The sequence below is a fragment of the Salmo salar genome, chromosome 11 (assembly GCF_965601325.2).
Source record: "Salmo salar chromosome 11, fSalSal1, whole genome shotgun sequence".
In the NCBI taxonomy this organism is placed as follows: domain Eukaryota; kingdom Metazoa; phylum Chordata; class Actinopteri; order Salmoniformes; family Salmonidae; genus Salmo; species Salmo salar.
In genome coordinates, this window is record NC_138301.1 from 89,445,229 (window position 1) to 89,460,276 (window position 15,048).

The following is a 15,048-nucleotide window of genomic DNA, read 5'->3' on the forward strand; positions in this document are numbered from 1 at the left end:
CTATAGTTTGACAACCCTGTTTGTAAACTTGGATTTGATCAAATCTCAACCATTTATATTTTCCAGTGATGAAGCCATGGATGTCTCATGGTATTGTTGGGTATGCAAAATATGTCAAATTTGAGCACCTTTATCTCTTGAATGTTTTTGCATTCAGGTCCAAAAAGTACCTTTCTGAGCACTTCTACAAAAGGCAAATATGAATGGAAGTTTTGGTTCAAATCAAAGGAGTGATGTCAAAAAGTTATTTAATTAAAATGGATTTACCCACACAAGGCATGGAACAATGTGTAGAATTGCAGGAAATTAGCTATAACACTGCAGGATTTTCTCTCAGCCAACAAAAGGGGTGTGAACAGTTTGAAGGCGCATGGGTTTAAGAGGTGGGGGTTTGCTACTACCCCGATAAATGACAACATCAATCCAGACCTTTGCCACCTAAGAAATGTGTGACTGGACTTTCTCAAAAAGTAATTGGGTAGCTACCCCAGCTCTATATGAGGCTGCAAATCCTCTTACTTCACAATGATAATACCAAATGATAACTTCACCTTTCATCTGTGATAATATTAGGGTAACCCTAATACCTGTAACACATACCCTAACAAAGATAGCTGCGTACACATTGCAGCAAAAGAATGTATAATTTAATAACTTAGCCTTTTCTAAATTCAAACAAACCACCTGCAACTAGCAATGGAAGTTTAGAAGACACGTGTTGTCTTCCAAGTCGGGAATTGAGGAAGTGTCATAAAGTAAAGGTAGGTGGAAAATTCTCTGTGCTATGCTTTACACTACCTAAGTAACAACGACTATCATCCAGCTAGAACAGTAGTAATGGCAACTAAACTCAGCAAAAAAAGAAATGTCCCTTTTTCAGGACCCTGTCTTCAAAGATAATTCGTAAAAATCCAAATAACTTCACAGATCTTCATTGTAAAGGGTTTAAACACTGTTTCCCATGCTTGTTCAATGAACCATAAACAATTAATGAACATGCACCTGTGGAACAGTCGTTAAGACACTAACAGCTTACAGACGGTAGGCAATTAAGGTCACAGTTATGAAAACTTAGGACACTAAAGAGGCCTTCCTACTGACTCTGAAAAACACCAAACGAAAGATGCCCAGGGTCCTTGTTCATCTGTGTGAATGTGCCTTAGGCATGCTGCAAGGAGGCATGAGGACTGCAGATGTGGCCAGATGAGGACTGCAGCCAGGGAAATAATTTTCAATGTCCGTACTGTGAGACGCCTAAGACAGCGCTACAGGGACGGACAGCTGATCGTCCTCGCAGTGGCAGACCACGTATAACGACACCTGCACAGGATCGGTACATCTGAACATCACACCTGCGGGACAGGTACAGGATGTCAACAACAACTGCCCGAGTTAGACCAGGAACGCACAATCCCTCCATCAGTGCTCAGACTGTCCGCAACAGGCTGAGAGAGGCTGGACTGAGGGCTTGTAGGCCTGTTGTAAGGCAGGTCCTCACCAGACATCACTGGGAACATCGCCTATGGGCACAAACCCAACGTGGCTGGACCAGACAGGACTGGCAAAAAGTGCTCTTCACTGACGAGTAGCGGTTTTGTCTCACCAGGGGTGATGGTCGGATTCACGTTTATCGGCGAAGGCATGAGCGTTACACATTACGATTTGGAGGTGGAGGGTCCGTCGTGGTCTGGGGCGGTGTGTCACAGCATCATCGGACTGAGCTTGTCATTGCAGGCAATCTCAACGCTGTGCGTTACAGGGAAGACATCCTCCTCCCTCATGTGGTACCCTCCTGCAGGCTCATCCTGACATAACCCTCCAGCATGACAATGCCACCAGCCATACTGCTCGTTCTGTGCGTGATTTCCTGCAAGACAGGAATGTCAGTGTTGTGCCATGGCCAGCGAAAAGCCTGGATCTCAATCCCATTGAGCACGTCTGGGACCTGTTGGATCGGAGGGTGAGGGCTAGGGCCATTCCCCCTAGAATTATACAGGAACTTGCAGGTGCCTTGGTGGAAGAGTGGGGTAACATCTCACAGCAAGAACTGGCAAATCTGATGCAGTCCATGAGGAGATGCACTGCAGTACATAATGCAGCTGGTGGCCACACCAGATACTGACTGTTACTTTTGATTTTGACCCCCCCCCCTTTGTTCGGGGACACATTATTCCATTTCTGTTAGTCGCATGTCTGTGGAACTTGTTCAGTTTATGTCTCAGTTGTTGAATCTTGTTATGGTCATACAAATATTTACACGTTAAGTTTGCTGAAAATAAACGCAGTTGACGGTGAAATTCACATTACCATACTATAACTCATTAATTACTTTACATGTATAAGGAATGTATATGTTGGGGTCAATGAAGGGTATATGAGAACTAGGTGTATGGAAAGTTACTAAGAGTAGAAACTTCATCTTCTGTTCCATGTTTCTGATGAGGGAGGCGAAAGGCAATTGTTAGTCTCTGATAAGGCAGGCCGGCTGCAGAACTAGGGAGGAGTGAGGAATGTGTCGAGGTCAAATCAACAGATGAAGTGAGAAGAAACCTCTGAGGGGGGCTAGAGAGGCCCACTACAACGACTCTCCTACTGCAGTACTATCTCACACATACACCTCCACTAAGGTTTTAGTAATAGACAGGGCTGTGACTACACCAGTGAGAGGAACCTATTCAATTCCTGCCTAGCAACAGAGATGTATTGGTTGTCTAGATGTGTAAGGAGTTGTGTAATCATGTCTTGGCTTCGTAGCTGTTTGACCCAGTGGGTGAATAAATTTGGTTTGAGCTTTTTCTAGTTGTCCGTTTGAGGTTTACTCAGTTTGTTCAGAACATAACAGTTGGCGTTGACGGCAGGATTCACCACGATTTAGTGTCGAACTGGAGAGTCCGAATCAGTGGAACAGGAGATGGCACATTTAAACAAGATTTGCAAAGTTCCTACACCTGTTACTACTCATTCTGACATCTTGGGGAGATGGATAGGGATCTAGAAAGCCTGAGATTATTCAGTAGTCCCATTGTGTTCCGATCGGTCGTAGATTTAGGGTCGGTCGTAGATTTTAGTCCCGAACAGACGACGGGTGTGGAACCAATTTTGGGGTTGGATAATCTATGTATAATGCCAGGGGAATGGATTCTAAAAAGGTAACAAGTTCAAACTGGCACGTCCAAACATTCCTTGCAAGCTCAGAAAATTGTTTTATTATTTTTTTAATCACGTGAGAGACTTTATTCCGTCTTATTCTGAAATAGCTTTATAGAATTGACTAAAGGGAGGAGGGGTCCTCACAAGGAATAAGAGTGGAATTAATATCATGAGTAATTGTTTGTAGAGTTAAAGAAACAATTGTCATTAGAGTGTAGTAATATTGTGAGTTATTGTTTGTAGCGTTAAATAAACAATTGTAAAGTTTAAAAAAAGCAGTTGTGTCAAGCGCCAGCATTGGGGTTACCAAACCTAAAATTACCTTTAAAAATGTTGTTAATGAGTAGATCTGTCTCGATTTAGTGCATATTAAATCTTAAAATAGTATACATTAATGAGTGTGAAGCAAATAGTGAATATCCAACGGAGGTTGGTAATTGTACTTACAGTAAACGTTGGGGTTAGGGTTGCAAAGGGTCGGAAACTTTCCGGAAATTTCCATGTGCAACCCTAGTTTGGGTAGATTAAAACACAAACGATTAAAGAGTGGAGGGAGGACAGTGGCCTCTGAACAGAAGTTATGTTTTGTCTGTAATTAAAACAGTTTTGTTACCGATTAAGATTTTGCAAAGTGAAAACTAAAGGAATATACATTTTCACTTTTAGGAGAAGATGTGGTAGCTCTCCCTTTGAAATGTATCCCGAGGCTCTGCAGTTCTATTAAGTATAAAGATACCCAGCTCCTAATCAAGTAAGGCCTGGCCATTTGTTTGTTTTTTGTCCTACGTGTTACCACACACATCAGCACACGCACACACAACCCACCTGTTCTGAATATTTGTTCGTGATTTTACTACTGAATTTGATTTATTGCATGGGGTCTTTTTATTTGGTTTTAGTGGTTTCTTCACAGGTTAGAAAGGATGCACCTTAAAAGGGAACAAAAATGTAATTGTCTGAAGTATCTATTTTATGAATTTTGGTTGCATACATCACTTCTCTTGATAAGAAATGTGCTGAAAAACCCAAAGTAAACTTGGTACACGAAATGTTTGACATGTCCTTAAATAATATCTGAGGTACAAGGTAGAGAAGGGAAAGAAACACTCACTGGGGTTAAATGACCTCTGACGTTTGTTCTGACTTTCTGGTGAGGCCTGATCACCCTCACTTGAGGCATTGGGTGAGATTTAAATGTAATATGTAAACACTGATGATTAGGAAGAGGTTTATAATTTAGCAATAGTCCTATGTGTGATTTGGACCACGAGAAGGACAGAGAGCTGGCTCTGAATGAGGGAAACCTGTCTCTAGTCTATTTTACTATTCCTTGAATTACCTTATGGGATACAATTAAGTAAAAATTGAGTTAATTTAAAGTTCAAATCCCCACAAACACTGTAATTCTAATTTAATTTGTTATTTTGATTTAACAGGCAATGTTGTTGTTTTTTTGGATACGAGTCGTGTCCAAAGGGGGAATTACCAGTCCCTTGGGGCCCATAGGTAAATATGCAAATAGATTTTCTTCACGTCTGCATGTAAAAGGAAAAAAGATGTGAACCTCCAAATGGATTGAAGGTTTCACCACCTCGAGTGATATACAGTGCCTTCAGAAAGTACTCAGACGCCTTGACTTTTTCCACATTGTTACGTTACAGCCTTATTCTAAAATGTATTAAATTGCTTTTTTTAATCATCAATCTACACATAATGACAAAGCAATTTTTTTGCAAATGTATTAAAAATGTAAAAAAATGAAATATCACATGTCCACAAGTATTCAGACCATTTACTCAGTACATTGTTGAAGCACCTTTGGCAGCGATTAAGGCTTTGAGTTTTGTTGGGTATGACGCTATAAGCTTGGCACACCTGTATTTGGGGAGTTTCTCCCATTCTTCTCTGCAGATCCTCTCAAGCTCTGTCAGGTTGGATGGGGAGTGTTGCTGCACAGCTATTTTCAGGTCTCTCCAGAGATGTTCGATCAGGTTCAAGTCCCGGGTCTGGCTGGACCACTCAAGGACATTCAGATTTTTTCCGAAGCCACTCCTGCGTTGTCTTGGCTGTGTGCTTAGGGTCGTTGTCCAGCTGGAAGGTGAACCTTTTCCCCAGTCAGGTCCTGAGCGCCTTGGAGCAGGTTTTCATCAAGGATCTCGCTGTACTCTCGTAGCTCTACAGACAATTCCTTCAACATCATGACTTGCTTTTTTTGTCTGACATGCACTGTCAACAGTGGGACCTTATATAGACAAGTGTGTCCCTTTCCAAATAATGTCCGATCAATTGGATTTACCACAGGTGGACTCCAATGAAGTTGTAGAAACATCAAGGATGATCAATGGAAACAGGATGCACCGGAGCTCAATTTCCAGTCTAATAGCAAAGAGTCTGAATACTTATGTAAATAAGGTAATAACATTTATAAAAACCTGTTTTCGCTTTGTCATTATGGGGTAGTGTGTGTAGATTAGAGGTCGACCGATTAATCGGAATGGCCGATTAATTAGGGCCGATTTCAAGTTTTCATAACAATCGGTAAATTGGCATTTTTGGACACTGATTATGGCCAATTACATTGCACTCCACGAGGAGTCTGCGTGGCAGGCTGACTACCTGTTATGCGAGTGCAGCAAGGAGCCAAGGTAAGGTGCTAGCTAGCATTAAACTTATCTTATAAAAAAAACGTATCTTAACCTAATCAGTAGTTAACTACACATGGTTGATGATATTAGTAGTTTATCTAGCTTGTCCTGCGTTGCATATAATCGATATGTTGCCTGTTAATTTATCATTGAATCACAGCCTACTTCGCCAAATGGATGATTTAACAAGTGCATTCGCGAAAAAAAGCACTGTCGTTGCACCAATGTGTACCTAACCATAAACATCAACGCCTTTCTTAAAATCAATACACAAGTATAGATTTTTAAACCTGCATATTTAGTTAATATTGCCTGCTAACATGATTTTTTTTAACTAGGAAAATTGTGTCACTTCTCTTGCGTTCTGTGGAACAGAGGCAGGGTATATGCAGCAGTTTGGGCCGCCTGGCTCGTTGCGAACTGTGTGAAGTCTATTTCTTCCCAACAAAGACAGCCAACTTCACCAAACGGGGGATGATTGACAAAAGCGCATTTGCGAAAAAAAGCACAATCGTTGCACGACTGTACCTAACCATGAACATCAATGCCTTTCTTAAAATCAATAGACAGAAGTATATATTTTTTGAAACCTGCATATTTAGTTAAAAGAAATTCATGTTAGCAGGCAATATTAACTAGGTTAATTGTGTCACTTCTCTTGTGTTCATTGCATGCAGTCTCAGGGTATATGCAACAGTTTGGGCCATTGCGAACTAATTTGCCAGAATTTTACATAATTATGACATAACATTGAAGGTTGTGCAATGTAATAGCAATATTTAGACTTATGGATGCCACCCGTTAGATAAAATACGTAACGGTTCCGTATTTCACTGAAAGAATAAACGTTTTGTTTTCGAAATGATAGTTTGCGGATTTGACAATATTAATGACCTAAGGATCGTATTTCTGTGTTATTATATTATAATTAAGTCTATGATTTGATAGAGCAGTCTGAGCTGTAGTAGGCAGCAGCAGGCTCGTAAGCATTCATTCAAACAGCACTTTCCTGCATTTGCCAGCAGCTCTTCTCTGTGCTTCAAGCATTGCGCTGTTTATGACTTCAAGCCTATCAACTCCCAAGATTAGGCTGGCAATACTAAACTACCTGTTAGAACATCCAATAGTCAAAGGTATACGAAATACAAATGGTATAGAGAGAGAAATAGTCCTATAATTCCTATAATAACTACAACCTAAAACTTCTTACCTGGGAATATTGAAGACTCATGTTAAAAGGAACCACCAGCTTTCATATGTTCTCATGTTCTGAGCAAGGCACTTAAATGTTAGCTTTTTAACATGGCACATATTGCGCTTTTACTTTCTTCTCCAACACTGTGTTTTTGCATTATTTAAACCAAATTGAACACGTTTCATTATTTATTTGAGACTAAATTGATTTTATTGATGTATTACATTAAGTTAAAATAAAAAAAAAGTGTTCATTGTTCATTCAGTATTGTTGTAATTGTCATTATTACAAATATATAAAAAATAAATAAATATATATATATATAATAAAATCGGCCGATTAATCGGTATCGGCTTGTTTTGGCCCGCCAATAATCGGTATCGGCGTTGAGAAATCATAATCGGTCAACCTCTAGTGTAGATTGATGAGGAAAATGTTTTATTTAATCCATTTTAGAATAAGTCTGTAACATAACAAAATGTGGAAAAAGTCAAGGGGTCTAATACTTCCCGAATGCATATACCAGAAACCCATGAGGTGCCATATTGCTATTATAAACTGATTACCATCGTAATTTGTTTTGTCATACCCATGGTATATGGTCTGATATTCTACAGCTGTCAGCCAAATCAGCACTCAGGACTCGAAAAACCTAGTTTATAATTGATTGTATAAAACATTATATGTTTCTTGCCCATTATGTATTTATCAGAGTTATTGACCTCTCAGTAAGCCAGATTCGAGTAACTTACATTGTGTTGCTGAAACTTGATGCAGCAGCTTGCAAAGCTATCAATCGGAAATTGACGTGGTGCTGAAAGTAGGAAAATTCAAGTAGGCATAATTCATTTCAACTGTCTTCAATGTAATTAGAATTTACTAACAACAAGAGGGCTTTGTGTTGGTGCCTATTTCTTCCTAATTAATAATTAAGAGGTAGGACTACCTGTTTGAAAGACGAAATTAGGCTATAGGTTGCTACATCCATAGATTTGTCGGTCAATTCCTCCACCCACCATGCACCCTTTAACCCGTTGGGGATAGGGGGCAGTATTTACATGGCCGGATAAAAAAACGTACCCAATTTTATCTGGTTACTACTCCTGCCCAGTAACTAGAATATGCATATAATTATTGGCTTTGGATAGAAAACACCCTAAAGTTTCTAAAACTGTTTGAATGGTGTCTGAGTATAACAGAACTCATATGGCAGGCAAAAACCTGAGAAGATTCTGAACAGGAAGTGGCCTGTCTGACAAGTTGTTGTTCATCTTGGCTCTTTTTATTGAAGACTGAGGATCTTTGCTGTAACGTGACACTTCCTACGGCTCCCATAGGCTCTCAGAACCCGGCAAAAAGCTGAATGATATCGAGGCAGCCCCAGGCTGAAACACATTATCGCGTTTGGATAGTGGCCGGTCAGAGTACTCTGAGACTCAGGCTCGTGCACGAGATGTTTTTATTTTCTCTCTCTTTGTACGTATACACTCTTTCCCGGTCGGAATATTATCGCTTTTTTATGAGAAAAATTGATTTTAAACAGCGGTTGACATGCTTCGAAGTACGGTAATGGAATATTTAGAATTTTTTTGTCACGAATTGCGCCGTGCTCGTCACCCTTATTTACCCTTTCGGATAGTGTCTTGAACGCACGAACAAAACGCCGCTATTTGGATATAACTATGGATTATTTGGGACCAAACCAACATTTGTTATTGAAGTAGAAGTCCTGGGAGTGCATTCTGACGAAGACAGCAAAGGTAATAACATTTTTCTTATAGTAAATCTGACTTTGGTGAGTGCTAAACTTGCTGGGTGTCTAAATAGCTAGCCCTGTGATGCCGGGCTATCTACTGAGAATATTGCAAAATGTGCTTTCACCGAAAAGCTATTTTAAAATCGGACATATCGAGTGCATAGAGGAGTTCTGTATCTAGAATTCTTAAAATAATTGTTATGCTTTTTGTGAACGTTTATCGTAATTTAGTAAATTCACCGGCAGTGTTCGGTGGGAATGCTAGTCACATGCTAATGTAAAAAGCTGGTTTTTGATATAAATATGAACTTGATTGAACAAAACATGCATGTATTGTATAACATAATGTCCTAGGGTTGTCATCTGATGAAGATCATCAAAGGTTAGTGCTACATTTAACTGTGGTTTGGGTTTATGTGACATTATATGCTAGCTTGAAAAATGGGTGTCTGATTATTTCTGGCTGGGTACTCTGCTGACATAATCTAATGTTTTGCTTTCGTTGTAAAGCCTTTTTTAAATCGGACAGTGTGGTTAGATTAACGAGAGTCTTGTCTTTAAAATGGTGTAAAATAGTAATATGTTTGAAAAATTTTAGTTTTTGCATTTTTGAGGTTTTTGAATAACGCGCCATGGGATTACACTGGCTGTTGAGTAGGTGGGACGCAAGCGTCCCACCTAGCCCATAGAGGTTAATTAAAGAAAATGGCAAAAAGCACAAGCCTACCCCTTGTTAATTTAAGATTTTGAAGAAAATAACACGGATACCGATTATATAAAGTGGTCCGAGATGCTTTATGCTAGAAACAAGCTGTAAAATACCCGGGACAGACATTACTCCCATACTGCATATGGGAATATCATTGTTTCGTTTCTTTTACATTCAGAAGCTGATGCCTCGATCACAGCATCAGCGTCAATGCATTTTGGTACACCAGAAGTACATTTATTTCCAATGGAACACTGCATTTGCCTTGCAGCATCGCGTTGCAGAGGCAGTTGCACAACGTTCTCTGTGGTGCATTCGTTGGATTTATCGAACGTATGCATCAAATTGTGTAAGTAGACAGCTTGACAGAAATGGTAGAAGGTGAATGTTGAACTGTTGTTGCACACACAAAAGTTAGTGGATTCGGCTATTTCAGCCACACCTGTTGCTGACAGGTGTATAAAATGATCCACACAGCCATGCAATCTCCAGAGACAAACATTGGCAGTAGAATGGCCATACTAAAGAGCTCAGTGACTTTCATAGGATGTCAACTTTCCAAACTCAGTTCATCAAATTTCTGCCCTGCTAGAGCTGCCCCGGTCAACTGTAAGTGTTGTTATTGTGAAGTGAAAACGTCTAGGAGCAACAACAGCTCAGCCGTGACATGGTAGGCCACACAAGCTCACAGAACGGGACTGCCGAGTGCTGAAGCATGTAAAAATCGTCTGTCCTCGGTTGCAATACTCACAGCCGAGTTCTAAACTGCCTCTGGAAGCAACGTTACAACAAGAACTGTTTAATCGGGAGCTTCATGAAATGGGTTTCCATGGCTGAGCAGACACACACATGCCTAAGATCACCACGCGCAATGTCAAGTGTCAGCTGGAGTGGTGTAATGCTGGCCGCCATTGGACTCTGGAGCAGTGGAAACGCATTCTCTGGAGTGATGAATCACGCTTCACCATCTGGCAGTCAGACGGACAAATCTGAGTTTGGCGGATGCCAGGAGAACGCTACCTGCCCAAATGTATAGTGCCAACTGTAAAGATTGGTGGAGGAGGAATAATATCTGGGGCTGTTTTTCATGGTTTGGGCTAGGCCCCTTAGTTGCAGTGAAGGGACATTTTAACACTACAGCATACAATGACATTCTAGATGATTCTGCGCTTCCAACTTTGTGGCAACAGTTTGGGGAAGGCCCTTTCCTGTTTCAGCATGACATTGCCCCCAAGCACAAAGCGAGGTCCATACAGAAATGGTTTGTCGAGATCCATGTGGAAGAACTTGACTGGCCTAATCACCCAACATCAGTGCCCAACCTCACTAATGCTCTGGCTGAATGGAAGTAAGTCCCCGCTGCAATGTTCCAACTAGAGGTCGACCGATTATGATTTTAACGCCGATACCGATTATTGGAGGGCCAAAAAATTGCCGATACAGTTTAATCGGACGATTTTTATTTATTTATTTGTAATAATGACAATTACAACAATACTGAATGAACACTTATTTTAACTTAACTTTTATTACATCAATAAAATCAATTTAGCCTCCAATAAATAATGAAACATGTACAATTTGGTTTAAATAATGCAAAAACAAAGTGTTGGAGAAGAAAGTAAAAGTGCAATATGTGCCATGTAAGAAAGCTAACATTTAAGTTCCTTGCTCAGAACATGAGAACATATGAAAGCTGGTGGTTCCTTTTAACATGAGTCTTCAATATTCCCAGGTAAGAAATTTTAGGTTGTAGTTATTATAGGAATTATAGGACTATTTCTCTCTACACAATTTGTATTTCATATACCTTTGACTATTGGATGTTCTTATAGGCACTTTAGTATTGCCAGTGTAACAGTATAGCTTCCTTCCCTCTCCTCGCTCCTACCTGGGCTCAAACCAGGAACACATCGACAACAGCCACCCTCGAAGCAGCGTTACCCATGCAGAGCAAAGGGAACAACTACTCCAAGTCTCAGAACGAGTGACGTTTGAAACGCTATTAGCGCGCACCCCGCTAACTAGCTAGCCATTTCACATTGGTTACACCAGCCTAATCTCGGGAGTTGATAGGCTTGAAGTCATAAACAGCGCAATGCTTGAAGCATTGCGAAGAGCTGCTGGCAAAACGCACGAAAGTGCTGTTTGAATGAATGCTTACGAGCCTGCTGGTGCCTACCACCGCTCAGTCAGACTGGTCTATCAAATATCAAATCATAGACTTAATTATAATAAACAAACAGAAATACGAGCCTTAGGTCATTAATATGGTCGAATCCGGAAACTATCATCTTGAAAACAAAACGTTTATTCTTTCAGTGAAATATGGAACCGTTCTGTATTTCATCTAACGGGTGGCATCCCTAAGTCTAAATATTCCTGTTACATTGCACAACCTTCAATGTTATGTCATAATTACATAATATTCTGGCAAATTAGTTCGCAACGAGCCAGGCGGCACAAACTGTTGCATATAACCTGACTCTGCGTGCAATGAACGCAAGAGAAGTGACACAATTTCACCTGGTTAATATAGCCTGCTAACCTGGATTTCTTTTAGCTAAATATGCAGGTTTAAAAATATATACTTCTGTGTATTGAGTTTAAGAAAGGCATTGATGTTTATGGTTAGGTACAGTCGTGCAATGATTGTGCTTTCTTCGCAAATGTGCTTTTGTTAAATCATGCCCCGTTTGGTGAAGTTGGCTGTCTTTGTTAGGAAGAAATAGACTTCACACAGTTTGCAATGAGCCAGGCGGCCCAAACTGCTGCATATACCCTGACTCTGTTGCAAGAGAAGTGACACATTTTCCCTAGTTAAAAGATATTCATGTTAGCAGGTAATATTAACTAAATATGCAGGTTTAAAAATATATACTTGTGTATTGATTTTAAGAAAGGCATTGATGTTTATGGTTAGGTACACGTTGGAGCAACGACAGTCCTTTTTGCGAATGCGCACCGCATCGATTATATGCAACCCAGGACAGGCTAGATAAACTAGTAATATCATCAACCATGTGTAGTTAACTAGTGATTGTCATTGTTTTTTTATAAGATAAGTTTAATCAATCAATCAATGCTAGCTAGCAACTTACATTGGCTTCTTACTGCATTCGTGTAACAGGCAGGCTCCTCGTGGAGTGCAATGTAAAGCAGGTGGTTAGAGCGTTGGACTAGTTAACCGTAAAGTTGCAAGATTGAATTCCCGAGCTGACAAGGTAAAAATCTGTCGTTCTGCCCCTGAACAAGGCAGTTAACCCACCGTTCCTAGGCCGTCATTGAAAATAAGAATGTGTTCTTAACTGACTTGCCTAGTTAAATAAAGGCTAATATATATATATATATATATATATATATATATATATATATATATATATATATATATATATATACACACATTTTAAAAATCGGTGTCCAAAAATACAGATTTCCGATTGTTATGAAAACTTGAAATCGGCCCTAATTAAATCAGCCATTCCGATTAATCGGTCGACCTCTAGTTCCAACATCTAGTGGAAAGCCTTCACAGAAAAGTCGGGGCTGTTATAGCAGCAAGGGCGGACCAACTCCATATTAATGCCCATGATTTTGGAATGAAATGTTCAACGAGCAGGGGTCCACATACTTTTGGTAATGTAGTTTATCTAGATGATGCTGCATATCATTTTGCACAATGACTGTCAGTGTGATTGAGGCGTGAGCTACAACCTTCTATAGCCGAGGAGACAAAAAAAATTTACATTACTTGGTAAGCAATGCAATTCTCTCATTATCAATTGATTAAGCTATTCACTTTCTGTACAATAGAAGATGTTTAAACCCAGACAGCCTTTAGGGAAATACTTATGACCTTCTCTCGTTGGGTTAAACTACAGAAGAAGAATAGCCAGCAGTTAAAAAGTTTACATTTTTCTGCATTGGTAGGCCTCTGTCTAGGGTGGAAAGGTAGGCCTAACTTTTGAAAGTATCCTGCCCAGATTCCTAATGATGTCCCAGGTTTAATTATTTGCAAACAGGGAACGTTTTGTTGCAAACAAGACACAATTATTTGGCTTTTGGGAAATATGATAAAATGAACATATGTCCATCTCTATGTCCATTCTAATCCTGTAATTTCGGTAACTTGTGTAGTATTAAAACATTCTGCTAACGTGTAAAATTACATGAAATGTTTATAAAATGCTATTTTATTTTATTGGACCTGCAAATACGATAATAGACTAAGGCAATGCTTTTACTATAAACAAGATCTTTCCACCCCAACTCTTGTCCACGAACCCACAACCTTCTGTCCTGTGCGCTATCAACATTGTGATGTAAGGCTTACAAGACCAAGAACAGCTTCTAAAACTGCATATCTAAGGCTCTAGATATAGTATGCAAATTGTGCATGACATGGAGAATTATGTGACAGAATATTGTTAACGTTTGATAGTAGCTAGCTAATGTTAACAGTCGTTACGCTAATAAGGTTGGCTCTTGGAAAAAAGAAAGGAAAAAAAAGACACCCCTAACCAACAGCAAGTTAATTTAGTTTACTCGATACTAGCTACGCATTTAGCTAGTTTGTTCATCATATGCTTATTTGACGTTTACTTGGCATCTATGTTAGCCACATATTAGCAAGTAAGTTAGTTGTCAGTCTCAGATGTAAACAACCTCTTCTTTTCAGATATCAACATAACGGACAAATCAAACGCGACCCGAATGAGTATATTGCTTAAGTACATTGTTTTAAACAATGTTATCATATATTTAACTCAGTGAAATACCTTTTAATGCAAGTAGATGCTCTTGTTTTGCCTGATTTACTTCCATTACGTCTGGAGTTCGGTTGAACTTTCACCTGGTCGTTCCCACAGCCGCAAATCGCTAAACCCCGCCTATTTCTACAATTGATCTTCTTAAAATCTGATTTTAAACCTAACCACACTGCTAACCTTATGCCTAATCCTAAACTTAAATTAAGACCAAAAATATATTTTTTAGTTTTCATGCATTTTTACGATATAGCCACAAAGTTTCTGTACTGTCTTTGAAATAGCCAGAGAGGAAGAGGCGAAGCGAGAGGGGTAACGGACCAAAATCTGTCTTCTCCAGCTGGTGGCGTTAATTTATTTACTTTGCTCACCAAGTGAGGAGTTTTTGCCAATTTCGACTTTGTGGCTGTTGTAACTAGTGACAAGCCTTTCACCTCGCAATATCAGTCCTCGTGATAGCATTGTGGTACACAGGTGTCACGTAAAATTTCACGTCCCTACCTTAAACTAGTGATGGGTCGTTCGCGAACAAGTCGGCTCTAAGTGCCGGGTCTTGTAGAACAACAGCAAAGGACCTTGGTAAGATGCTGGAGGAAACAGGTACAAAAGTATCTATATCCACAGTAAAATGAGTCCTATATCGACATAACCTGAAAAGTCGCTCAGGAAGGAAGAAGCCACTGCTCCAAAACCGCCATAAAAAAACTCAGACTAAGGTTTGCAACTGCACATGGGGACAAAGATCGTACTTTTTGGAGAAAAGACCTCTGGTCTGATGAAACAAAAATATTACTGTTTGGCCATAATGACCATCGTTATGTTTGGAA

At 39.8% G+C, this 15,048-nt stretch overlaps 1 protein-coding gene across 4 annotated transcripts in view; it reads right to left on the reverse strand.

The window, feature by feature from the left end:
* LOC106563141 (trafficking protein particle complex subunit 13) overlaps window positions 1-14,356 on the reverse strand; it is a 35,752-nt gene extending 21,396 nt beyond the window's left edge. The window contains exons 1-2 of one of the 4 annotated variants that reach the window (XM_014128400.3): window positions 14,234-14,312; window positions 3,598-3,660 (exon numbers count right to left, since the gene is read on the reverse strand). In XM_014128400.3, the coding sequence (XP_013983875.1) occupies window positions 3,598-3,660; window positions 14,234-14,279 (109 nt within the window). In that variant the 5' untranslated portion in view covers window positions 14,280-14,312. Of the gene's footprint in view, window positions 1-3,597; window positions 3,661-14,233 lie in introns of all 4 variants that reach the window. The other 3 variants (XM_014128399.3, XM_014128401.3, XM_014128402.3) reach the window with 3 other exon arrangements.
* Window positions 14,357-15,048: the final 692 nt, after the last annotated feature.